The following is a 27,559-nucleotide window of genomic DNA, read 5'->3' as shown; positions in this document are numbered from 1 at the left end:
CTTATTCGTCTCATCATGTTCACATTCCTCTTTTTCCCACTCCTTTCAGCCCTGACAACCCCCTTTTTTGCTGCACCAGGGTTCCCTTTAGCTTGAGACGCGGCAACATCCTTTTCACACTTTTCCTTCAGCTCAGCAGCCTGCTTTCCATAGGGCTGCTTGCCCTCGGCAGCAGTGTCACCGCACAACTCTCCCAGTTTCTTTGCAACCTCACCAATGGACAGGCCAGGATGTTCTCCTTTGATTTTTGGGTGATACTAGGAACAGACCAAGAAAAAGGCTGAAGGATGCCTCCTGGGTGCATTGGGATTCTTGAACTTCTTTTTTGTCTCCCCTTTAGGAGGGTTGTAGGTTTTCACTTCTTTCATAACGAGCCTTGTCCGCCTTTACCATGTCTTCAGGTCTTCCCTTCTCTTCAGCAGATGCAGTCCTCCACCTCTCTGAGCATTTCTTAGAAACCTGAGAAGTTGACAGAAGCATCTGGGTGCTGCTTCTTACGCTGCTCCAGGCAAGTCTGCACGAAGAATGCACATGACGACATTTTGCCTCTCGGCTTCGGAGGCCCTCCTTTGTCTATGTTTAGGTCTGTTACCTCAGCGAGGCCGGGAGTTGCTCACTGCCCATCTGGCTGACCCAGCACTGTCTTATGGAGCTCAATGTACTGCAATGGCTGTGAGAGCGGACCCAGACGCAGCCTCCTCACTCTCTCTGTGCTGCTGGTTTCTTGTTGTAAGTGGACTTTCTCCTCAACCAAAAGGCAGTGAGGAAAGGACTTACCAGGGCTTCTTAATTACAATTTGTGATAGGTTAGAAAGATTTTTCAGTAGACATAAAGCTCTAATCTGCCATGAACTGTGATGCTCAGGGCAGCAGTAACAAGAAAGAACCTTCAGATGAAAACATCACAACTTCAAAAATTTACTCCATTAGAATTTATGGTCATTCAAATTGCATATTCTGAAGCCGACAGTCTAACAGCAGCATCTATCACTCATTCACACACTATGATATTAGAAATCAGGACACAATTACAAGATATTATTTATATAGAATTACAAAGGTTCAAAAGAAATTACAGCTATCAGAGACATAAGACAATCAGAAAACAAAATGGAAAAGAAAATTTTAAGAGCCAAATTCATTCTTTAGCTGTAATCCATGTGCTTCAACTTTTATGACTTTTGAATGAGTGAACATTCTGAAGCTGACAGTCTAACAGGAGAAATATACACAAAATCAATAAACAAGGCCAGAGAAATTACTTATGAACGAATCGCAAGCAGAGCACTGTGCTCTTGCTGAGTTGAAAGGACAGAGATGTGAGGTCAGGAAGGCTAAGGCCAGCTGGTGAGGCAGAATTTGGAAAGCAGAGTCTGGAGAGCAGGCAGTTACAGGCACAGCTCCAGGTGACGCTGCATCTGGATGGACAGTAACCCAGGTATGCAGGAGGTGAGAATCCCCAAGGCCAAGCAAAGGATGTTCAGAGATCCAACAGTTCCTGGAGATTACACAGGGCTGGAGACATTCAAGAATCCACAGCCACGGTGGCATCCAGTGCACTCGGTGAAGAACCCGGTGAGGACACACTTTCTTAGTAACAGAATAACAGTCTTACAGAACTAACTCAACAAAGTGTACAGCAAGCCTCTCAGGGTCCGAAGCCAGGAGTCAGCAGCTTCTCCCAAGTCTCCCAAGCAGGTGCAGGGGTCCAAGCACTTGGGTCACCTTCTACTGCTGTCCCAGGCCACAGCAGGGAGCTGAATCGGAAGTAGAGCAGCCAGGATTCGAAGTGGCGCCCATATGAGTTGCCAGCACTGCAGGCAGAGGATTAACCTACTGAGCCACAGCGCTGGCCCAACTAGTGCTAATATTCTTTAAGTCAGGGGTAGGGAAGTCTTTTTCTGCCAAGGACCATTTGGATATTTATAACACTAATCACTGGCTATACAAAATTATCAACTTAAAAATTAATTTAATGAATTTTGAGTACCGCCTATGGTTGCTTTGGAAAGGCCAGACCAAATGATTTTGCAGGCCAGACCTTCACCCCTGCAAAAAGAAACACAGCACGCAGCAATGTAAAGTTCATAATGACCGTCATCCAATTAAAATACTAGGTGGCATCTGAACACGCAGAGAAATGTAACCATAATCAGGGGAAAAATCAGTCAATAACAGACTCCAAAACAGAACAGATCATAAAATGACCAGATTTTAAAGTAGCTACTATAAATATGCTCAATATGCTCATGGACTTAAAGGAAACCATGAATGAAGACAGAAATAGAAGAAATAAGCTAACAAGATTTATATAACTAATCTTTGGCAAGGGTGCCAAGAATATATAATGGGGAGAGGATGGTCTCTTCAATAAATGGAAATGGGAAAACTGGGTATTCACATGCCAAAATCAAAACTTATACCACAGAAGTTAAATCCAAGTGGATTAAAATGTGAAATGTAAAATCCAAAAAGAAAAAATAAATAAATAAGGAAAAACTCCAGGACACTGATCTTAACAAATTTTTGAACTTGACACCAAAAGCACAGGCAAGAAACACAAAAATAAACAAGTGGGACTTTATCAAACTAAAAAACTTCACAGCAAAGAAAGCAAGCAACAAAATGAATGCAACCTATGGAATGGGAGAAAACATTTGCAAATGATGTATTTGATAAGGGCTTAATATCCACAATACATTAGGAGCTCAACAGCAAAAAAAAATCTGATTTAAAAATGGGCAAAACACTCAAATTTTCACAAAGACATAAATGGCCAACTTTTTAACAAGTACTCAACAACATTAATCATCAGGGAAAAGCAAATGAAAACCACACTGAGGTACCACGTCACATGTTAGCATGACTATGATCTGAAAAGACAAGGGCCAGCTTTGTGCGGTAGGGGTAAAGCCACCACCTATTACGCCAGTATCCCACATGAGTACCAGTTTGTGTCCCAGTTGTTCCACTTCCAATCAAGCTCCCTGATCATGGCCTTGGAAAGCAATCGAAGATGGCCCAACTGCTTGGGCCCCTGCCACCCATGTGGGAGATCCAGATGAAGCTCCTGGCTTCCACCTGCTCCTGCTCTGGCTATTGCAGCCATCTGGGGAGTGAACCAGCACATGGAAGATCCCTTTCTGTCTTCGCCTAACTCTGCCTTTCAAACAAAATAAATAAGTAGACAGTGTGTTTCACTTATAAGTAGTTTCTTAAAAAGTTGAAATCGTGGAAGCATAGAGTAGAAGAACGGGTGTCCGGGAACTAACTGGAAGCAGGCAGGCAAGAATAGGGAAATAATAGTCAAAGTACACAAACTTTGTTTCAAAACCGAGAAGTTCTAGGGATCCAGTGTAGAAAATGGTAACTGGAGTTGATACCGTATTACATGGATGAAACTTGCTAGGACAGTAGCTTCAGTGTTCTCACCACACATCAAATATATGGCAACACTGCAAGGTGACAGATGTGTACATTAGCTTGATTATGGTAATCACTTCACAATACATATGCACATCAATACAGCATGTTGTACACCTTGAATTTATACAATTTTCACTTGCCAATCACCACCCAGCAAAGATGAAGTAAGAGGATGGGAGCAAGAATCAGATGAAACAGGAAAACAGGAAACAGGAAAAAATAAAGTACATGAGATGAAGAATCTATTATAAGAGTTAACAGAAATCTTCAGCAACAAATGAAAGAAAAAGGAAAGGCAGGGCACTGAAGAGCCCTAGAGATTCAGATGCCTCAAAAATGGAGGTTTAGGTCACCTACCAAAAAAAAGACAACCAGCTCAAGTACTGGCCAAGGGAAAAGAGAACAAATACATGCAATGAATAAAAGAAGCCATAAAATCTAAGTGAAGCCTTGAGGTCACTATGCTAATCAGAACAGCTATGACAATCTTCTCTGCTTTAGTTGCAGAGTTTCTATAAACACAGCCAATTAATCCTTTTTGTTTCTCATGCTTGCTTTATACATGAATTGTTAGTGGTTAACTTACATTTTTGTCTCAAGTTCAAAGTATTAGCTGGAAATCTGAATACTTAGGGTAGTAATTAAATCACATCATAATCAACAGCATAACCACCGTCAAGAAAGGGCCTTGACAGCACTGTGCCTTTCTGGAGAAAGGCTGAAAGCAATGCCTTTTATGTCAACAGTCAACACTTGATTTTGTAAACTCCAGAGTTGAGAATAATTTTTCATTTTTAAAAGTTGTAAATAATCAAGAATATGGGATAGAGATCATGATTTATCATTAAAGCCTAGAAGGGTATTATGAGGCCATTTACAGAACAAGTTTTTTTGAATTTTCATTTTATGAAGAGAACTGCATCTTTTAAGAGGAAAGTATAAGGTTTTTATTGTTGCCCTTTGAACTTCAAGTGTCTGTAGAAGTGTGTGGACAGAGCACAAGGGATCACAGAAGTAAGTTGTACTGTCAGCTCCGACCTCTACCTGGTGACGCTGGAGTATGACTGCACAAGTTACATTTTCCTCTGACTGTGTGCTTGGTTAGCTTCCACTACTTGAGCATTAGAGACTAAATAAGCGCCTTATTCCGTCCTGTTTGCTTTCTGTTCCTGTCAGCATGCCTGAGCCTGACCTGAGAGCAGGAATTGCTTCCAGTCTCCAGCTTTTACTGACACTCCTAGAGCCAGCCTCAATACAGCTCCACGAAGTACTAGAACTACACTCCAAGGTCGGAGTCCCAGCTCCGAGTGGCTCTCTCCCTAAACTTCTCCACACTGTGGTCTAACCTCTTCCTTGTGTTACTGTTGTTCTAGAGGAAGCAGCTACACTTTCTGTCACTACATATGCATTCCACGTTTGCTTTTTCATTTCTTCAGCCTTTTTATCTAATTTCTTAAATTACCTCTTCAAAAAAACCTACCATTTGTTTTCCCACTTGGATCCCTAATGACACAAGTTTTCAATAAACACTGGGTAAAGCCGGTGCTGTGGCTCACTAGGCTAATCCTCTGCCTGCGGCGCTGGCACACTGGGTTCTAGTCCCAGTTGGGGCACCAGATTCTGTCCCGGTTGCTCCTCTTCCAGTCCAGCTCTCTGCTGTGGCCTGGGAAGGCAGTGGAGGATGGCCCAAGTGCTTGGGCCCTGCACCCACATGGGAGACCAAGAGGAAGCACCTGGCTCTTGGCTTCGGATCGGCGCACTGCGCCAGCCGTAGAGACCATTTGGGGGGTGAACCAACAGAAGGAAGACCTTTCTCTCTGTCTCTCTCTCACTGTCTAACTCTGCCTGTCTAAATAAACAAACAAACACTGGGTAAATAAACAAATGTCAGGTACTTTATTAAGCACTAGGTAAGAGAAACATGGAGCCTATATTCATGAAGTATTTTACTGTGTAGGTGCCATAAAGTACTATGATCTTACAGCAATAATCATAATATCAGATTTGTTTACGTCTGAAATCTAATTACAAGGAGCTTCAGATTTCAGAAAACGCTAACAGATTGAGTCACAAAAAACTTACCTGTATTTCAGAATGGTTAATCTAGCAGCAGCTTAGCATTGTTTGAAATAAGTTACTAGAGGCAGTGTACGAAACTATCATAATAATCTCGGTTAGAAATACAAAATCCTTAATACAGTTATAGGAGTAGAGGATAAAATGAACCCAACAAACATGGCAAACAGAGTGGTAAGTTCTCAGTAACTGATGAAATGCCAAACACAAAGGGGAATTGACAAGTAAAAAGCACCTGAACCTTTAAATCCTAATAAAGTTAAAACTGTTAATAGCACAAAAGGAATCAGACTATGTAAGAAGTGATATCAAGAAAGAAGTCTAAAATTCCTGAGAGGTTAATGCTAAAGTTATAAAGGTGGGAGTTAGCCACAAAAAGTAGAGCTTATATCTACATGCAAACCATGATTTTATATAATTCAAAATTAATTTCACATCATTAATTATACATACCCCCTGAACTGGTGCTCCAGAGACCACTGCCATATTTGCACGTACTTCTTCTTCATTTAAACTCAGGCCCATGTATTGAGAAAGTTCCGGATACAGTTTAGGATAAAGATCTAATATAAATAAATGAAAGAATCAATGAATAAAAAAAGCACTTGCAGAATACTCCAAAAGAAAACTACTGTATCACAGGCTTCTACTTGAGCTTAAAAAGTTACATTTAAGTTAGAAAATACAGAAAGGACTGAAAGATATTTGCAAGGGTTCCTCCTCATCTTTACAGCAAGAAATGGAAAATATAGAAAATGTTTAAAGTCAAAGTCATAAAACATGAACACATTCAGACGTCCAAATACACTCATCCTTCAGTATTCAGAGAGAACTGATTCAAACAAACAAAAATATCGCAATTTTATAAATTTATTTAGCACCCTATCCTGTTAGGAATCTTAACTGGGCCAATGTTGGGACCCAGCCATTAGGACCCAGCAGGTTATGCTGTTGCCTGTGATAATGGCATCCCATACGGGCACTCGTTCAAGTCTAGCCTGTTCTGCTTCTGATCCTGCTAATGCACCTGGCAAAGTAGCAGAAAAGGGACCAAGTACTTGGGTCCCGGCCCTGAAATGGGAGACCCAGGCAGAACTCAGGGCTCCTGGCTTTGGCCTGGCCCAGTCCTAGCCATTGCAGTCTTTTGGGAAGTGAACCGGGGGATAAAAGATCTCCTCACAGACCACACCCCCTCCCCCAAATCTTTCTGTAACTCTGCCTTTAGAATAAATAAATTCTTAAAAAAAAAAAAAAAGTTAACCACCTTCCAGTGAAATTTTAGAAATAGTATTTTAAAAAGATTAACTGGCCGGCGCCGCGGCTCACTAGGCTAATCCTCCGCCTAGCGGCGCCGGCACACCGGGTTCTAGTCCCGGTCGGGGCGCCGGATTCTGTCCCGGTTGCCCCTCTTCCAGGCCAGCCCTCTGCTGTGGCCAGGGAGTGCAGTGGAGGATGGCCCAGGTGCTTGGGCCCTGCACCCCATGGGAGACCAGGAAAAAGCACCTGGCTCCTGCCATCGGATCAGCGCGGTGCGCCGGCCGCAGCGCGCCGGCCGCGGCGGCCATTGGAGGGTGAACCAACGGCAAAGGAAGACCTTTCTGTCTGTCTCTCTCTCTCACTATCCACTCTGCCTGTCCAAAAAAAAAAAAAAAAAAAAAAAAAAAAAGATTAACTGTATTTAACTTTTTAGTACTATTTTATGAACTATTTCCAAAAGCATTTTTTTTTTTTTAAATTTATTTGGAGGGCAAAGTTACAGAGGCAGGCAGGCAGAGAAAGAGAGGTCTTCCATCCACTGGTTCCACTTCCTACATGGCTGCAATGGCCAGAGGTGGGCCAATCCAAAGCCAAGAGCCTGAAGTTTCTTCCAGTTTTCCCATGTAGGTGTAGGGGCCTAAGCGCTTGGGCCATCTTCCACTGCTTTCCCAATCAATAGCAGAGAGCTGGATCAGAAGTGAAACAGCTGAGACTCAAAAGTGGCGCCCATATGGGATGCCAGTTCTGCAAGTGACAGCTTTACCCACTATACACATAGCCAGCCCATAAAAGCTATTTTTCACATGATTTGTGATTAAAATGGAATTTCCCAAAGAAACAAAGTCAAATAGTTTTAAGACAAAATGACCAGGTACAAAAACCCATTTGACATTTATTTTATATCACAAGTCATGTTATTTAGAGGCTGTGTCCTGAATCCCTCTGAACCTTGAAGAAAAAGGATAGGGAACCTTGAAGGAACTAAAGACAGGTTGTGGAAGATGAAGAGACTTCAGCATTTGGGAAGCTCCACAACAAAGAGTTGGGTGGAAATTTCAGATGCTCCCCCAGCAAAGCAGCAGCTCTTTGAGAATGGTAGTGTGGGGCAATTGTAGTTCTCATATAAGGTTTTTCACAAATTAATCAGCCATATTCTAGTACTTATGAGTCAGGCTAAAAAAAAAGTCACTAAACCAATATCTTCATATTCACAGTTCACTCCAGATAGTTTTTTTTTTTTAACATAATCCTATATATTTTTTGTTACTGGACTTTAACCAATTTTATATAGTATGTCATTATATATAAGTATATATTGTATTCTCTATTTTGGGAAACGAAGACTTAACATATATTTCTGTTTATGGACAATGAACCAAAAGTAGAAACCTACTTCCATCTTGAGAGATGGGAGCAGAAGCTTCTGACAAAATTGCTGGGTTGGCAGGGTTTGCAGAAAAAGCAGTCTGAGCCTGTAAAACAAAAGAAAGTCCAAAAATATGCTGTTAAATACTTAATGTTCCTATATAAGTTAAACCTAGTACAACCAAAAAGAACTGAAGCACTGAAGTATCAGTCAAGAAAGTTCAATTTCAAACTGATCAGCAATACATTTTTATAGGGTAATCTGCAAAGCAAACATTATTGGGAATAGGTGTTTGGCCTCGTGGTTTAAACAATGGCATCCCACATCAGAGTGCCTAGGTTCATTCAATTTCTGAATCTGGCTCCTGACTCTGGTTTCCCACCAATGAAGACCCTGGTTCACACAGCTGGGTTCCTGCCACAACTATGCTGACTCCAGCCCTTGGAAGCATTTGGGGATTGAATCAGCAATGGGAGCTCTCTATCTCTTTGGCTGGCTGGCTCACTGTCCCTTTCTCTACTTTCAAATAAAAATCAATACAAATTAATAAAAATATATACCACATTCCCAGTAACAAAAACATTTTTTGATTTCTATAAGTAGGTTTGGCATAGTATGAATTTTCCACATATTATGAAAAATATTTTTCACATCAAAATGAACTTACACTTTTAATTCCATTTTCCCCAAACTTTTTGAAGTATCCATTTCAGCAGGTTTTAGGAGTCATGTTATACTAAGTACAAAAATATTACAAACTATACAAGCAGTGCATTTTACCACTCACATAAAAGGATGATGATAAAGTAACTTGTAACTGAAAAACCTGCTGAAATTTCTCTGAAAAAGTATGTATTTTTCATGTTCAGTTGTCCTCTCAGCGCTACCTTCATGGCCTCCTCGTATTAAGTATCTCACTAATGGGAATACTTTGAAATAGCTAGGTATCATTTAAAATCAAGTTTGGTAATAAGTTGTACCACCATTCTCAACTTTTTATTTAGTTGGAAATGTATCAACTAAGAAAAGAGGTATATGCTTATATTTCAATCTAGCTCTGAAATCAATGTCAAAAGCAGTCCCCAGAACTACTTAGGGAAATGGAAGCTTACTTTAAATAAGTACAGCCCACTAAAGTTTTAGATAGTTTGATAACTATTAAATTCATCTGAACTGTGACTGTTCTAATATACCTATTAAAGAATACAATTTATTAAATATTCTAAGATGAAACAAAATACATCATGAGAATATAAGTAAAATACAAATAACAACCTCCCAATTCTAAATGTGCTGAATTTTGAAAGCTACTTCACCACCAGCTATCAGCTAAAAGGAGTTAGTGGTCAGCTGGATTATTCCTTGAATAATCCAAGAAAAATAATTCTGGGAGCTAGCACTGTAACGTAATAGTTAAGCCTCTGCCTGCGGTGCTGGCATCCCATATGGGAGCCGGTTTAAGTCTCAGCTGTTCCACTTCTAATTGTAGTGGTCAGGGATAGCAGTGGAAGATGGCCCAAGTGCATGGGCCCCTGCACCTACTTAGGAGACCCAGAAGAAGCTCCAGGCTCCTGGCTTCGGATTAGCCCAGCTCTGGCCATTATAAGCGTTTGGGGAGTGAACCAGTGGATAGAAGACCTTTCTGTCTGTCTCTCCCTCTGTCTGTAACTCTGCCTCTCAAATAAATCTTTTTAAAAGAAAAAAGACAAAATTCTGTTCAGGACTAAAAGCAAACTATCAAAAGACACGGAGGAAACTTAAGTGCATATTACTAAGAGAAAGAAGCTAATGTGAAGAGGCTATACATATTGTATGACATTCCGGGAAAGATAAAATTGTAGAGATGGTTCAAAGATTGGTGGCTGCCAGGGGTTGAGAGGAGGGATGAATAGGCAGAACACAGAAGAATTTTAGAGAATGGGACTTTCCTGTAGATACTACATTGGTATATACATGTCTTTATGCATTCGTCTAAAGCCATGGAATACATGACACCAAGAGTGAACCTTAATGTAAAGTATGGACTTGGGGTAATAATTACACATGAAAGTTCATCAGATGTTAACAAATGTCCCACTCTGATGAGTATGCTGGCAATGGGGGAGGCTTTGAGTGTGTGGAAATAAGAGAGTATACTGCACTTTCTGCTCAATTTGGCTGTGAATCTCAGAATGCTTTAAAACACAGCTTGTTAATTTAAAATAATACAACTCTTTTTTACAGGAGTTATTGTTACAGAGAGACAGGCAGATCCTCCAACCACTGGTTCCCTCTTGATTGGCCACAACTGCCAGTGCAGGGTCAGGCCTAACCCAGGAGCCTAGAACTCCATCTGGCAGGGGCCCAAGAACATGAACTATGTTCCACTGCCTTTCCAGGCACACCAATTGGAAGCTGGATCAGAAGTGGAACAGCAAAGACTGAACCAGCACCCACATGGGATGCCCATGTCACAGGCAGTGGTAAAACCTGCTATGCCACAATGCAAGCCCTATTTTTATTCTTTCACTGCTATTGTTCTTACCTAAGGAATTCTGACAAGTATATAAAGCTCCCTGGAAATTTATTAAAATTTCATCATGTAACTTGTGAAAATAAAAGAAAGATGTAGCAACAGGGGCTTACCACTATAAATCATTAAATGCCAAAAATTTTAAATAATTTATTTTATCAGAAAACTTGAAAAAAGGAGAGAGTTGTCCCAAGGAACAGGCAGTGACTGCGAGAGCCTGTGTTTCTGTCACTTACAGAAAGTATGAGTAAAAGCCACAACTGTGAAGTCACTTCTGTCAAATTCTACTTACCACAGTAGGAAACTGATAAGCACTAGTTCTCTATTTCATTGTTTCTTAAAGCTTATTTTGCATAGGTAGAAGAACCACAGGCTCCTACTAGAATTTGGAATGAATGGGAAGGTTCAGACATGACATGCTAAAAGTCATGCCCAATGGCTCTTATAGTTACAAACTGCCAGTTCACTGCTGCAATTTAGCTTTGCTATGGTGTAAAATGAATAATACTTGCTTCCTCCATAATATCTTTTCAGAGGCATAACAAAAAAAAAGTATCATCCACTTTAGAAAACAAAGCCAAAAAATAGACTATTTTATTGTCTAAAATATGAATATTTTAAAATCCAGTGGAAATAAAGAACTATGTTCCCCACCCTATCTCCCTACCTCCTTACTCACCACCGTATCTCCTAACAGCTATTCTTCTGCTCTGAACATAAAAGACACTCTTAATAGAAATATCCATGTAATCTGCTTCTCCTTAAAGAAGTCAGCATGACTGACACTGCAGCCCTCTTTATTTCCAATCCAACACGTCAGTATCAACTTTTTCTACTTTCAAAATTCAAAGCTATGGTTAATTTAATTTCAATCCTATGGAAAGCTAGCAAAAAAGGAAAACAAAGGATAGATTATCCTTGCTTTTGTTACTGTCTGCAAATTCTTATCAGATAATGTACTGATGTTTTACTAATGGCTTAATGGTTATTCTAGAAAGCAAAACGTTTCAGATAAAAGCTTTTTAAAAAGAAAGCACTTGTTCAGATGAACTTTGGAGAAATACAAAACCACATTAAAAAGATACTGACAAACTATAAGTACTTAAAAGAAAGGAGGAACTGAACATTTAAGATGAATGAACAGACCACTTAAAACATCAAGGCAAAGCCTTGGTGACTGAACTAGATTCCAAAGAGTTTATGAACCACATTTTAATATTCATACTGGATCTACAATAGAAAATAACTGTTCATGATTCCCTTCACAAAACAATTTTCTCATCCACAGCTACAAGGTTAACCATCATAGCAACGTGTTACCATTCTCCTTGTTTGTTTTTCCTTTCACTCCAGTGAAGCCACACTTTTCCTAAAACATTGTCAGTTTGGTTACAAACTCTCACACATTTGTAATACACTTTTAACTCATTAATGAATTAAGAAATACATCTCACTTTACAGTAAACTGAAGTCAGAGCCTCAAGAAAAATGACCTTCATAATAAGGAGTTCTGAAATATTATAAAAACTCAAAAGGAAATTTTCTCATTTATCACACTAAAAAGATTTTAGGAATAATGGAGTTTGGTTTATCCTTTCAATTTAAAAGAATGAACAAAGCTGAAGAGATTCTGAGTTTGCAAGAGATCAAATTAAAAGCAAACTGTGAACAGAAGGGTTCATTACTCAGTTCAGTTTAATACCATATGCTAAAAATTTGCAAAATAGTAAGAATTGATTTCCACCCCCCACTTTTCTTCTTAAGCAAAAGCATCTATCCTCAGAGCTAACAACTACACAAGGGACTATGTAATACAACAGCACTGGAAATACTGTAACCTCTAATATAGTCACTTAGAGAATCAACAAGGGAAATCTCTGCTGCTTTTGTCCAACAGGAAACAAATCAGACTTTCTTGTGCTGTTATACTATTACTCTTCTAAAAGCAGCATAGTCTCTCCTACTGGCAATCTCAATATGGATGTGGAGAATTAAAGATTAGTCACACCTAAAGATTCAGAAGATAAAGGTACCAATTTTATACCAATTTATGAATATCTACTTAAATATATGTAGTTTTTTTAGTAAGAAAGAAGAAATTATCAATTCCCAACTTGACTCTCACTGGGATTAAACATGACAATAGGTCTGATCTGATTTCATCATCATTTAAAAAATCATCTATTATTTTTCACTTTATGTTTCTGTGTGGGAGCAAACTGTTGAAATCTTTTCTTAATGTATGCTAAACTGATCTTCTGTATATAAAGAGAATCGAAAATGAATCTTGATGTGATTGGAAGGGGAGAGGGAGTGGGAAAGGGGAGGGTTGCGGGTGGGAGGCACATTATGGGGGGGAAGCCATTGTAATCCATAAGCCGTACATTGGAAATTTATATTCATTAAATAACAGTGAAAAAAAAAAGAAAAAAAAAAGAAAATCAAGCTACCTTTGAAGAATTTAAGTGAAATTTTAAAGAAATAATATCCTATGCCTATTAGTTTGCTGTGAAATGACAAAGAAATGTCTAGCTTTTCTGTAACATTTTAGCCTACAATATAAGCGAACAAAAGGTTTATGAAGTATAAAAATGAACAAATACATCTGCTAGTTAAGTTTACTGCTTTACTTCTCCTTTAAGTAGAATGTATGCTATAATATATTCCTAAAAAAAAAAAAAAAAAAAAAAAAAAAGGCATACCTGAATTACTTTGTCTACCTTCAAGTCTTCAAGAGATGGATAGAGAGACATTTTTCCTGAATTATCTGGGGGGAAAAAAGCATATAATCAAATGTCATAGAAATTTAAATAGTATGCATAAACAAGAAACAACTTTTAACACAACAAGAAACATTTAAACTACAAAACATTTGAAAAAGAAAAAGGAACATCTAGGACTGACTGGGATTTCAGGGTTACCACACTACTTCTGGTAGAGGGTCTGGTGCTGTGGTGTAGCAGGTAAAGCTGCCGCTGGTAGTACCAGAATCCCATGTGGGCACCAGTTCAAGTCCTGGCTGCTCCACCTCAGATCCAGCTCTCTGCTATGGCCTGGGAAAGCAGAAGATAGGCCCCTGCACCTGCATGGGAGACCTGGAAGAAGTTCCTGGCTCCTGGCTTCGGATCAGCACAGCTCTGGCCATTGTGGCAAAATGGGGAGTGAACCAGAGGATAGAAGACTCCTCTCCTTCCTGCCCACCCATCCTTCCTCCCTCCCTCTCTCTGCCTCTCCTTCTCTCTGTGTAACTCTGACTTTCAAATAAATAAACCTTAAAAATGTGTGCATATAAGAGTCTTAAAAATAATTCACAGAAAAGGCATATTCTGGTGGTGGGGGGAGGAAGTCTGGTAGAATTTAGAATTCAGTAGTGACACTTATCCAGCCCTCTTTTTTGTTGGGAGGGTCTTTATTACTGACTCAATCTCCATCTTGGTTATTAGTCTGTTTTGGGGTCCTATGTATTCATGACTCAGTGTTGATAGATTGTGTGTGTCCACGAATTTATCCATTTCTTCCAGATTTTCCAATTTATTGGCATGTTGCTCTTTGTAGTAATTCCTGATGATTTTATATTTCTGTGGTATCCACTGGTATATCTCATTTTTTATCTCTGATTTTATTGATTTAGATTTCTTTGATTAGTTGGACCAACTGGGTAACAATTTTGCTTATGATTTTTGGTTTCAATTTTGCTTATTCTCTAATTTTAATTCTTTTCTCCTAGTAATTTTGAGTTTGGTTTGTTTTTCTAGGTCCTTGAGATGCATTGTTAGATCATTTACTTGATGTCTTTCCGATTTCTTGATGTAAGCACTAACTGCTATGAAGTTTTCTCTTAACACTGCTTTTGCTGTGTTCCATAAGTTTTGATATTTGGCATTGTTATCTTCATTTTTTTCTAAGCATTTTTTTCTTTCCCTTTTGATTTCTTCTATGACTCACTGTTCATTCAGGAGCATAGTGTTCAGTTTACATGTGCTTGTATATCTTCTAGAGATTCTTAAGTTGTTAATTTTTAGCTTCATTCCATTGTGGTCAGAAAAAAATACATGATATTACTTCAATTTTATTGAATTTGCTGAGCCTTGCTTTATGGCCTAGCATATGGTCTATCCTAGACAAAGTTCCATGCACTGATGAAACGCACATGTATTCTTCAGCTGAGGGATGCAAGTTACCTAAATAGGTCTTCAGATTTTTTCACTGACTTATCTTTTAAAGCTCTCACATCCTTTGTTATTTATACTTTTTGATGAAGGTTTTATTTTTTCCTAGGTTTTTCCCTCCTAGCACATAGAATCAATTTTATACACTGACCTTATACCACAGCCTTGCTGAAGTCATTACTACTTCAGGTTTTGTCTTTGTGGATTCATTAGCTCTATTTAGTAGTGTCAAGTAAGCAATGGCAACTTTTCCTTTGCCATTTGGATGTCTTTTAAATTTTTTAAAATGCAATGGTAAAATATACATAATATGAAATCCACCCTTAACAAATTTTCAAGTGTACAATACAGTACTGATAATCTTAAGCATACTGTGTAGAGCAGATTTCTAGAATGTTTTCATCTTGCATAACTGCAATTCTACATAAACTGAACAATTCTCCATTTCCCTGCCCTAAGTCCTAGTAATTACCATACTGCTTTTTCTTTCAATTAATCTACTACTTTAGATACCTGAAGTGGAATCATCCAGCACTTGTCCTTTTGTGACACACTTATGTCATTTAGTTGATATTCCCAAAGTTCATCCTTATTATATAAAGACTCATTCTTTTTCAAGGCTAACATTCCATTGTATGCATGTACACATGTATAGTATACACACACACATACACACTCATGTTATCACATTTTATCTATTCATCCACAGATGGATATAGATTGTTTTTAACCTCTTGGCTAGGTTATTGAAGCTGCAATGAACACAGGAGTGCTAGTACAAATAGCAAGACTTTGGAGTCTTGTTTAAAGTCTTCTGAATAAATCCTACTTGATCATAGTGAAGGATCCTTTCAATGAGCTGTTGAATTTGGCTAGCTATCACTGTACTGAAGATGTTTGCATCCATGATCATATAGGGCAACTGGCCTCTAGTTTTTCTCATGTTGTCTTTGGTATCAAGGTATGTTGGCCTTACGAGTTTTAGAAGTATCTCTTCATTTTCAGTTTTTTGCAAGAGTTTAAGAAGGACCAGTATCACTTTTTTAAAGGTTTGGTACATTTCTCTATTGAAGCCATTGGTGTAGGCTTTTCTGTGTTGAGAGGACTTTTAATATAATGTTCTTATTATAGGTTCATTCTGATTTTGTACTTCTTCATAATTCAATCTTGGCAGACTCTATGTTTCTTGGAATTTATCCACTTCTAGGTTTGTTTTTCTTTTGTAGTTACTTGAGGAGTAAGCTAGGTTATGAGATCTTTTTTTTTTCTTTTAATGGAGGTATAAATAGCCCTCCTGGAACTGCTTTTGCTGCATTTCCTAAGTTGTGGTATATAATCTGTTTCTGCTTAGCCGAAACTTTTTTCTAATTCCCCACTTATGTATTCCTTGACCCCCAAAATACTTGAGTGTGTTAATTATCACATATTTGAGAATTTTGCATTTTCTACTACTATAAGATTTCTAATTTCATTTTCTTATGATCAGAAAAGATATTTGGTATGAATTCAACAGTGTTAAATCTGTTATTACTTGTTTTGTCACCTGTATTCCAAAAAATCTTTCATGTGCATTTAAGAAATAAAAGCATATTCTGTGTAGCGTGGAATGTTCTATCTATATATGTCTTTAGATCCATTTGGTTGACAGTATTGTTCAAGTCTTCTCTTAGCTTGCTCATTATCTGCTGGATGTTTTTACCCATTACTGAAAATGTGATATTGAAATTTCCTACAATTGTGGTGCTCTTTCTCCCATAGGTTTTGTCAATATCTGTGACCTTAGTACATATAATAATCCTTTCTTCTTGTGAATTGACTCTTATCATTATATAATATCTTTCTTTGTCTTGTGACAGTTTTGACTTAACATTCCTATTCTCTCTGGTTACCACTTTCTGGAATATTAAATAATATTTTGCTGGCAGTTTGTTTTTAACATTTGGAGTATATTACTTCTCTTCTTTTTGGCCTGCAAAGTTTCTGCTGAGAAATCTGCTTATTGTGTTATGAATGTGCCCTCGTACAGGATGAGCCACTCTTCTCTTACAGTTTTCAAAATGCTCTTTTAGATTTGACCTTTTGATGACAGTGTGTCTCAGTGTGTGTGGATGACTTTGGATTGCTCCTATTGAGAGTTAATTGGGATTCTTGATTCCAGATATTGGGAAGTTTTAGGCTTTTCAAATAAGTTTTCTGCCCTTTTCTTTTTCCTCCTTCTGGAACTTCCATAATAGGTATACTGGTCCATTATACTGGTCCATGTTACTCCATTACTGTCCGCAACTGTCTTAACAGTATTCTTTTTGGTTCTATGACTGCATAATTTCAGTCATCTGTTTGACTGCCAATTATTTCTTCTGCTGAACAAGCATCTTGTTGAACTCCTCTAGTAAATCTTTTAGTCATTGCACTCTTCATCTCCAAAATTTCAGGTTCTTTTAAAAATTTTTTCCATCTTTTTGTTATTTTATTCATGAATTATTTTCCTAACCTAACTGCACATGTTTATAGTGGCTGGAAATCTTTGTGGATGAACTCAAATACCTGTTTCTTTAGGGATGATTCCTGGAAATTTTGCCAGGAAGCATAGGGCAGGTGGCCTAAAGGCCATGCGCCGTGGAGGCGCAGGGCAGTACAGTCCGCAATAGCAAAAGGCCAAAGAAAAGGGCTGGGCCCACCATGTCCCAGGCCTTTAATCCACTTCCAAAGGGGAGTTCTCATCATTCTTAAACGCAAAGCATTCCTTGAGGATTTTACTTACCTGGTTTCATTTCATTTCATCCAATGTGTTTCCAAGCATTAAAACATTTTTGCTACAACCTACAGGGAATGTGCTCCTGTGCCCCCTCATCTATGCAAAAGGTGCTTTGTCTGCCTGGAATGACCTTCACCATTCTCTATTTATCAAAATCCTAGTCAGCCTTGAGGCCTAACTCAAGAGCTGTTTCTTATGTCTGAAGAAATCTCCTCAATTTAGCAGTTTCACTGTGCCTTACATTGTAGCTAGATTAGGTTACTAACATTTAGGAGCAGAGATTTGCTCTTGACACCAGCTTCCTGCTAATATTCACCATGGAAGGAAGCAGGTGTTAGCTTAAGTAATTGGGTCTGCATTACCTATCTGGGAAACTCAAACTGAATTCCCAACTCCCAGTTTTGGTCTGACTTGGTCCAGACACTGCCTGTAGCAGGCATTTGGAGAGTGACCCACTGAAAGAAATCTTTCAAATAAGTCACTTTTTAAATATTTATTTATTTATTTGAGAGGCAGAGTTACAGAGAGAGGGAGAGACAGAGAGAGAGGTCTTCCATCTACTGGTTCACTCCCTAGATGGCCACTATGGCCAGAGCTGGGCCAATCTGAAGCCAGGAGCCAGGAACTTCCTCCAGGTCTCCAACGTGGGTGCAAGGGCCCAAGCACGTGGGCCATCTTCTATTGTTTTCCAAGGAGATCAGCAGGGAGCTGGATTGGAAGTGGAGCTGAGATTCAAGCTGAGACTTGAATCAGCCCGCAGATGGGATGCCAGTGCCACAGCACCAGCCCCAATAAATCAACTTTTAAATAATTTTTTAAAATATAGTGGCAAGATTCAAAAACCTAAGTCCTAGTCCTAGCTCTGCCACCAACTTAAGTTGCTCCCGAGGGTCTCAGTTTAATGCACGTTACATCAACAAAAAAATCTCTTCTGTGAGGCAAAAAAGTTTTGTCCTTTACATATCTGCTACTACAAGCTATACTACTCTAATTCAACAAAGCACTTGAACATTCTAGTCCCATAAATCATTTCCACATGAATGAAGTATATCAAACTATTCCCTTAAACAAAGTAACCTAATTAGCTTCAATTAACATAGACTAGGACACTGGCACAGATGTAGTAAAGAGCAGTATCCCAAAGTACTACCATATGGTATCAAAGTAAAAACAATCTTAAGGTCCTAAAACAGAGGTTCTTCAACTTTAAAGTACATAAGAATAATCTGGGAATATCATTAATAACACAGATTTATGAGTTCCAGAAGCAGACACTGAAATGGTATGCCTACAGTGGGGAAACACTAAGCCTGCGGTGGAGATCCAGGAAACCTATATATCTATAATAGATTTCCTATATAGAGATACAAATAGACATATAAATTCAAGGTCTAATGGATCCTTCTAACTTTTTTTCAGTTCCTTCTCTCTCCCTTCCCTACTCATCTCCTCCATCCCTTCCTTTCTTTTTATTGACAGGAAAGGCAGGGAGACAGAGAAAAATCTTCCATCCATTGATCCACTCCCCAAATACCCTCAAAAGCAGGGGGTAGGCCAGGCCAAAGTCAGCAGGCTTTGGGTCTTCCTTTGTAGTAGGCAGGTACAGAAATATTTAGAACGCCACCTGCTCCCTTCAATGGTACCCAATAACAGGAAGTTGGATCAGCAAACCAGGACTTGAGCCCAGACCCTCCAATGTGGTATATGGGCATTGTAAGTGTCATCTGCTGCACCAAATGTCTGCCCCTTGACTCCATAACTTTTAGTTTTTCTTAGAGATCTTTCAAAGAACAAAGAGGAAAAATATTTTGTAAAATATTCTTTTTTACAAATACCATATAATTGTAAGGTTCACAGAAGCTTTTATAATTCTAAGAGACATTATGAGATCTAGTGAACTTATTTCCCCTGTATCTTGAAACACCTTTGCTATTTCATCAATAAGGAATTATTTAATCATTATACACCCGTATTCTCAACTGTGTTAAAAATACTAAACTGAGAACAAAAATAGGGTCATTTATAATGATGATGCAATAGTAAAATAAATCTTCCTATTACAAGTCATTCAGTTTGTACTGCTTAAAGCAAGCAACCTTTGAAGAAGGTATAAAGCCTGGGGTGGGTGTTTGGCACAGCTGGTTGGGACACAATCACATTCTGCATGGGAGTGCCGGGGTTTGAGTCCAGGATCTACTTTGGATTCTAGTTTTCTGCTAATGTCCACCCTGATAGGCAGTGGAAATGCTCAAATAACTGGATCCCAGCCACCCATGTGAGAGACCTGAATTGGGTTTGTAGCTCCAAGCTTCAGTCTGACCCAACCCCAGCTTGCTATGGGCATATGGGGAGTTAACTAACAAATGGAAGATGTCTTTCTCTGCCTTTCAAACAAATTTTTAAAATTTTTTTAAAAGAAAGTATAAAGTCTGGAAAGATCACTTTCGTGGTCCTGGTTCTGGGAAGCCTTCACTGAACACAGTAGAAATTTGGGCTTTTATATTTTTCATTCACAATGGCAGAGAGAAGAAAACTAGAGGAAGATATTTATTAAATCAAACAATGAATGCAAAAAGTAATTATACTCTAGATTTTTTTTTTTTTTTGACAGGCAGAGTGGACAGTGAGAGAGAGAGAGACAGAGAGAAAGGTCTTCCTTTGCCGTCGGTTCACCCTCCAATGGCCACCGCGGCCGGCCCATTGCGCTGATCCGAAGCCAGGAGCCAGGTGCTTCTGGTCTCCCATGGGGTGCAGGGCCCAAGCACTTGGGCCATCCTCCACTGCACTCCCTGGCCACAGCAGAGAGCTGGCCTGGAAGAGGGGCAACCGGGACAGAATCCGGCACCCCGACCGAGACTAGAACCCGGTGTGCCGGCGCCGCTAGGTGGAGGTATACTCTAGATTTTTACAATGAGAAGATGGATCTCAGACTATGAGTTTTAGATGATATGCTAATTGAAATTCCCCAAACTTAAGCTTCAATGAGTAAACAATGTATCTCTAATTATAAAGAAATATATTTATTTACTTCAATTAGTCATCCATCAGGAAGGAATTTATCATGCAATATTTTGACACAATTCCTTGGGCATCCTGTCTTACTAAAAAGAAATTATAATCTCCTTACATCTCTTTTAGCTCTGTGCACAAAAATTTATGTGGTATGGGGGTGGCCAAATAAAGTCAAGTATGTAAACAAAGATAATTCGAAGAGTACTGTAATGCAGCAACATTTAAAACTTCATGGCATTTTCCTTCACTTGCATTTACAAAGCTGTAAATGAAAAGTCCTTGCAAGTACACAAAAAATGGTCATCTTCAACAAAATTATGAGCCATAAAATTTTTCAAGGGCCTCACATTTTGATAATGAAAGTGTGAAAATTACCAAACAGTAATGACAGCATCCATTAGATGTGTAATTTATAAGTCTGGAATCAGTATTGTGTTTTGATAATGCAAATCAAAACTGCTGAGAAGCTAGTACATACTAGAGCTGTACGAGGATAATTCAAAAAGCTTGTGGAAAATATAACCTTTTCATTCCTTTTTCCACAAACTTTGAAATATCCTATGTTTGATTTAATCTAAGATTATGTTTTTTAAATTTTTAAGATTTTATTTGAGAGGTAGAGTTACAGAGATTGAGAGGGAGAGACAGACAGAGAGGTCTTCCTTCCGTTGGTTCACTCCCCAAATGGCCGCAACGGGCGGAAGTCAGGAGCCAAGTGCTTCTTCCCGGTCTCCCACGCGGGTGCAGGGGCCCAAAGGCTGAGGCCATCCTCTGCTGCTCTCCCAGGCCATAGCAGAGAGCTGGATTGGAAGTGGAGCAACCGGGACTAGAACTGTCGCCCAAATGGGATACCGGTGCTGTAGGCGGAGGATTAACCTACTGTGCCACAGCGCCCGCCCCTAAGATTGTTTTAAATGAACACATGACAGCTGATGAGCAATCAGCGAACTCAAATTGCCCCTAAGATTGTTTTAAATGAACACATGACAGCTGATGAGCAATCAACGAACTCAAAAACGCTGGGGGCCAGCGCTGGCGCAGTAGGTTAATCCTCTGCCTGAGGCGCTGGAATCCTATATGGGTCCCGGTTCTAGTCCAGGCTGCTTCGCTTCCGACCCAGCTCTATGCTGTGGCCTGGGAAAGCAGAAGTTGACCCAAGTCCTTGAAACCCTGTCCGCGCCTGCGTGGGAGACTCGGAAGCAGCTCTGGCTCCTGGCTTCCGATCAGCTCAGCTCCAGCCATTGCGGCCATTCCGGGAGTGAACCAGTGTATGGAAGACCTTTCTCTCTGTCTCTCCCTCTCAGTCTGTAACTCTACCTCTCAAATAAATAATTAAAAAAAAATGCTGTCCATTTATCTTCAAAACCAAGAAAATTTAACATTTTTACAATTAAATTATCAAAATTTCTAAAACAGTATTATCTCCTTTCACTTAGACAAATTCATGAAATGGCATAAAAATGTAAAACGTGTTCACTGGCCTTAGACGGTAAAAAGTGATGATGATGATTTCTAGCATGCTGAGGGTAAGATTCAGTATAGTTCCCATTGGTATTGAGGAACACAGTTAACGAAGTCCTACACTTGGCCAAAAGGCAGAGAAGCAATACTTGATAAAGCCCTAAACAATCTTCCAGAGACTGTTTCCCAAACTTGGCCAATCATCAGATTAGAATCACCTGGGGCATTAGTTAAAAATAGCTTCCCAGGCTGACACAGATTTCATGGAATGGACTTAAGAACTCTTCTTTTTAACAAATATCCAGGGGGATTCTGCAGATCAGCCATTGAGCAATCCAGCCACAGGAAGTTCCCATTCTGACTTACAGGACTAGCAAAAACCCAGTTTAACAACACTTGCTGATGCAAGGCTTTGAGAAACACCTATGCATCACCAGTTTGGGGAGTGTAAAAAAAAAAACACACAATTTTCATGAACAATGGGTGCCCGGTATCTATGAAAATTATAAATTCAGATTCCCTCCCACCCGGTCATATAACTTCAAGTCTTCAGCCTAAATATACATTTGCACAAAGGAAGCAACATGCACAAAACTAAGAGTTCCAAAATACTTTGATTGGAAAATAAATGCATGATGTACAGCAGTATATAAAGTATTTTAATTGGCTCATTGAAAGGAAAGAAATATATTTGGACATTCGCCTGCACAGGAATAAAATCTCTGGACGAAATCCAAGAAACTGAAAACAGCGGACAGCCTATCATAAAGTAATACGGTTGGCTAGACGACACAAACAGGAGATTTTTAAACCGGATACTGTTTTAACTGTGGCAGTCCTGAGTCAGTGACTGCCTACCTCCTCAACGAGGAAATAAATTAAAAAAAAAAAAGTTGGCAGCACTTGGAAAGAAATAAATGACAATATAACTATCAGGTGTAGGAACTCTTTCAAAGTTGCTTGGGGGAGTCTTTTCACAGTCTTTTGGCATTTACCTTTAAAAAGTTCCCCAAACTCAAAAAAACAGGAAAAACAAATAGTTGAGTAACTCTTCATTTCAAAGAACTGTTTTAAGTACATTCAAGTGTCAACCATCAGCAAATTATTTCCCCTTCGTTCCTGATTTTTATAGTTTCTTATAATACCCAAAACAACTAAAATTAATGTTGCCAGAGTTAAATTTGAACTAGGATGAGGTGACCATTCACTTAACTTTTTAAACGTCATTTCCTTTTGTTTATTCTGTAACCCAAACCACTTGGTTTATGTACCCTTTAAGGCACTAAAGTTTACAGAGCTGAGTAACAGATTAGGTGAAAACAATTTTTTTTTCTATTTGCACTAAACTTCAAAATAGGAAACTGACCAGATTAGACAAATTTGAGTTCTCATTGATCACACAGACTTTTAGAAATCAATCTAATTAGAAGGCCTGCAGCTGCGTTTCGACTTTCCCTTTTTAATCCAACAGTTTTCTCTTTAAAACAAATGGATGTTTAAGAATTTGGTAAACTGAATGTACTTTCTAAGTAACGTCCTTAACGGGAAGAAAAAGAAAAAAAAACCTGGTAAATTTTTAAGCATAGAATACAGTCAAACCAGGTAACCCTAGAAGGTCCTTTCAAAAATCACACAACAGAAGACGCTAATGATTCCGTAATCCCAGCGCGGTGAAAGGAAAAAGTTTCCATATCCACACTGCCTGCACTTCCCCATTATTCCAAGGAAATCCCGAAACGAAAGCTCTGAGTCACCAGATCTCAAAGGAAATACGCGTGTTTCCTTCCGAACACACCCCACTGGAAACGTTCTTCCCTCGGCTCCAACTTCTCCAGCACCCGGCGCGGAGCCGCGACCGCTTCCCCACCCCCTCCACAAAGTCAAGGCTTCGCCCGCGGAACAAACACCGCCCTCTCCCCTCCCGGAGCCCGGGCGTTCCTGGCGAGCCACCGAGGAAGGTGACTGAGTACAGCCCCAGGAACGCCGAGCACCGGGAGGCTCCGTGCCCAGCGGCTCCTTCTTCACCCACCTCCGGAGCCCCTCTCTCGAGGAACAACAAGGGTCCAGAAACCCGTCCCGGAAAGAGAGCCCAGAGCCGCGCGGGGCTGCGGGCGCCGCCAAGAGCGGGGGCCTCGGGGTTCCGTCCACCCCACCCGCGGTCCGGCGGGACCCCGACTCCGACGGAGCGCGCCGCTCCCGAAACTTCCCTCCTCAGGCCCAGCTGGGGGCAGGGAAGGACGCGCAAGCCCCCCGAAGAGCGGGCGTCCTGCCTCCGCCGCCTCCCGAAAACCGCTGTGACGGGGGCGCTTTCCGTTAAGTGGCCCGAGCGGTCCACGTCCCTTGTCCCCCGAGCCCGAGGTGTCGCGCGGACGTCTCCCCCTCGTTCCCAAAAGCTGCTCACCTAGACCACAAGGACTCGCTCGCCGCCGCCGCCGCCGCCGCCTCGATCACTGATGCCGACTTCCGAGACCCGAGAAAACGAGAGCGGCGCGCGCCCGAGGACCGCCCGCCAGGCGCGTCACGGCACCGCCCCCCCCCCCACGGGGCCTCGGGCCCGCGCAGGCGCACGGCGCCGGGTCAGGTGATCCGGTCCCCGTGGAAACCGGATGGCGGGGGGTGGGGCGGGGCCATGGAAACGGGGGCGGAGCGTGGGGGGCTCTCTTCTGGGGTTCCAAGGGTCACAAACGTCTGGCCGCCCGCACCGCCCACCGTCGGGGGCGCCAGACTGCCCAGCGAGGATGCCCAGTCTGCCCTCTGCGGTCCCGTCGCCTTATGCTCAAGGAGACCTCGGGACCCGCTCACTGCGTGCGTTCCCCCGCCTGCGGTCACCTGGTTGGCTTCTAATACAAAGAGGTACCGAGAAGCCAGCCTTCCTCTTGGAAGGTTTTCCTTGCCCAGCTTCCGGCTTCCGTCACTGCTGTCCAGCAGTCACAGTACCCTGCTGGTAAACTCCTCCCAAGACCCTTTCTTAACTCCTGCCCCATTTATCTGGGTTTTTTGTTTGGGCTTTTATTACTTTTAACGTTTGTTGTTAAAGAGGTGTAATATTGTGCAATGATAGCTGTAGCCTAACACAAAAACTTAAAAACTAGCGTTTCTTGAGTGCTATGAGCTAGGCATTATTCCAAGAACTTAATGTATATAATCTTATTTAATCTTTACATCGAACTGTAAGATAGGTACCAACGACCCATTGCAGAGTAATCAGTTACTTTGAAATACCAGAGCCCTTGACAAAATATCATTAATTTACAAGAAGTTTATTGGTAACTAATAAAAATCTGGGCACAGAAGTGATGACCTGTAATAAAGTTGCCCTTGGGGAGCTTATAGTTTAGCTGATGTGAAAAACATTTAAAAACAATCACACAGTAGCTTGGGAAGGGAACACTTTTTTTTTTTAACATGATTGTGATAAAATTCCTAAGAACTGACTCATACACACAAGCTAATAAACAACTGTAGCAAAGCTGCAGGGTATGTTGCTGAACAACCCCGAAGTTGCTATAGAACCCCCAAACCTGGGTCCGCTTGCCTGATACGCAGAAAGCCAACCACTGACATTGGGGTGGCAGATGAAAATAGGTATGTACTGCTAAGTGCAGCGCGAGGAGCTGGACAAGCTGTTGCTCAATTTCCAGGCTCTCAAGCACTTAGAGGTGAAGGTTCTCGTAGACTGAAATTGGAGCTGAGAGGCGTATAATCAGCTCACATCCCAGTCCGCGGTTGGTCAGTGGCGCTCCTGACCTTCCTTTGATTAATCAGTGATGTCATGCTCTTTAGGGAGTTTATGAAGGCCAGGTGGGGTCATAGTAGGAGTTACCTTCTACCCCAGACCAGGAATTTCCCTAAACAAACCCCTCCGGACAATACTGGCCAACAGAGCTTTGCCTAGGTTCTCCAGTCCAGTGATTAGAGCCATGGAGCCAGCTATGTCATTCCCTCAATTCAGTGAATTCCTTTTGGTAAAGGACAGGCAAAGACACCTTTAGGCTGAGGAGACAGATGAGAAGTTGGGTAGCCAACTGGGGAGTTAACCAGCAGATGGAAGACCACTCTCTCTCTCTGTCTCTTCCTCCCTCTCTCTGTAACTCTGCCTTTCAAATAAACAAAATAAGTCATATTTAAAAAAAAAATAAGAAAAGTCAGTTAAAAACTGGGCAGTAGATCTGGCCAGATATCTCATCAGAGAAGATTCATAAATGTCAAATAGGTATGAGAGGTCTTCCAAAAGTTCATGGAAAAAGCATCTGATGCATTCTGGGAGCTGAAAGGTCGCAGTGACGACAGCACCAGGGAAGAGAAGGAATGTTTTCACATGACGCTGGAGAAGCAAGCAAGGCTGTGTGGAAGCTCCCAAAAAGAGTAACATGATAAGATTTTTGCATTTAAACTGTGGCTCATCACTGCTTGGAGGATAGATTGGATAGGAGGATATGATAGGAGTGTAGAGAAGTAGTTGGAGACTAATGTAGCAGTGCTGATGTCCATTACAGTGAACGAGTCCATTACAGGGGGGAGGAAGGAAATCAAAGACATTTTTTAAATATGAGGGTAAAGAATCAAAGAAACTGATGGTTGGTGGGATGTGGGTTAATTATAGAGAAGTATATAAAATGAGTATCAGGTTTCTGGCTTGGTCAAATGGGTGAATCTTAACACATTTGCTAAGGTAGAGAACTATAAAATGAGCAGGCATAAGAGGTGGAAAATTAGGAGATTGTTTGACGATTTGTTAAATTTTAAGTACTGAGTTGTCAGTTGTGGAAGGCTGAGTGATGCCCCCCTCCCTAAGGATGACTCCATAGCCTCGTCCCCAACACTGCAGATATGTGTCTTACAGAGTAACAGGGAGTCTGCAAGTTGATTAAGTTAAGCACTTTGAGGCTGGGAGATTGCTCTGGATTATCAGAACAGGCCCAATATAATCACAAGGATCCTTTCAAGAGGGAAAAGGCTAGAGGATCAAAGTTGATGGTACCGAGTATAAAGAAGAAAGCAAGAGTAAATGATGTGGTCATGAGCCAAAGGGTGTCTGCAACCTTTAGAAGTTGGAAGACAAGAAATAGATTCTTCCTTGGAGCCACCAAAAGGATCCAGTCCTGTCTACACCTTGATTTTCAGAATCGTCTTGATCTGTCAATCAGCTATGTCTGTAGAAAAACAAGACCTACCTCCTAGCCAACAAAAGGACGGAGTGAAAAATCTATAACCTGAGTAGTGGAACTCCTGCCTGCCTCATTTTCATCTGCCCTTTGGTTTCTGCACAGGCAGAAAAGATGCCTCTGGAAAAGCTGAGTGACTCAAAGAAAAGACTTCAAGATACCAACAGTTGTCAACATCACCATAGAGTGAAGTCCATCCTTTCTGATAATCCTTTTCTAGAGCTTCTTAATAATATGTGGACACCCAGAATTTTCCAACAAATTGAAAAATAATCTAGAATGCAAAACAGAAGTCAAAAGAAAGACAAAATCAGTCAGGATACTGGTAAAATATATAAAAATCTATTAATCATTTGTACA

General features: G+C 40.5%; 2 protein-coding genes across 5 annotated transcripts in view; one reads left to right on the top strand and one right to left on the bottom strand.

The window, feature by feature from the left end:
* The window catches only part of SDCBP (syndecan binding protein), a 33,877-nt gene extending 9,302 nt beyond the window's left edge, over positions 1-24,575 (bottom strand). For both annotated transcript variants that reach the window (XM_051844505.2, XM_051844506.2), the window contains exons 1-4: positions 24,436-24,575; positions 13,340-13,404; positions 8,153-8,231; positions 5,956-6,065 (exon numbers count right to left, since the gene is read on the bottom strand). In XM_051844505.2, coding sequence (XP_051700465.1) covers positions 5,956-6,065; positions 8,153-8,231; positions 13,340-13,390 — 240 coding nt within the window. In that variant the 5' untranslated portion in view covers positions 13,391-13,404; positions 24,436-24,575. The remainder of the gene's footprint in view (positions 1-5,955; positions 6,066-8,152; positions 8,232-13,339; positions 13,405-24,435) is intronic.
* A 65-nt stretch (positions 24,576-24,640) lies between these two features.
* LOC103348030 (uncharacterized) overlaps positions 24,641-27,559 on the top strand; it is a 66,537-nt gene continuing 63,618 nt past the window's right edge. For 2 of the 3 annotated variants that reach the window (XM_051844509.2, XM_051844511.2), the window contains exon 1: positions 24,664-24,887. In XM_051844509.2, the coding sequence (XP_051700469.2) occupies positions 24,664-24,887 (224 nt within the window). Of the gene's footprint in view, positions 24,979-27,559 lie in introns of all 3 variants that reach the window. The other variant, XM_051844513.2, reaches the window with a different exon arrangement.

Source organism: Oryctolagus cuniculus, chromosome 6 (assembly GCF_964237555.1).
Source record: "Oryctolagus cuniculus chromosome 6, mOryCun1.1, whole genome shotgun sequence".
Taxonomy (NCBI): domain Eukaryota; kingdom Metazoa; phylum Chordata; class Mammalia; order Lagomorpha; family Leporidae; genus Oryctolagus; species Oryctolagus cuniculus.
This window is presented reverse-complemented; position numbering and strand designations above follow the sequence as displayed.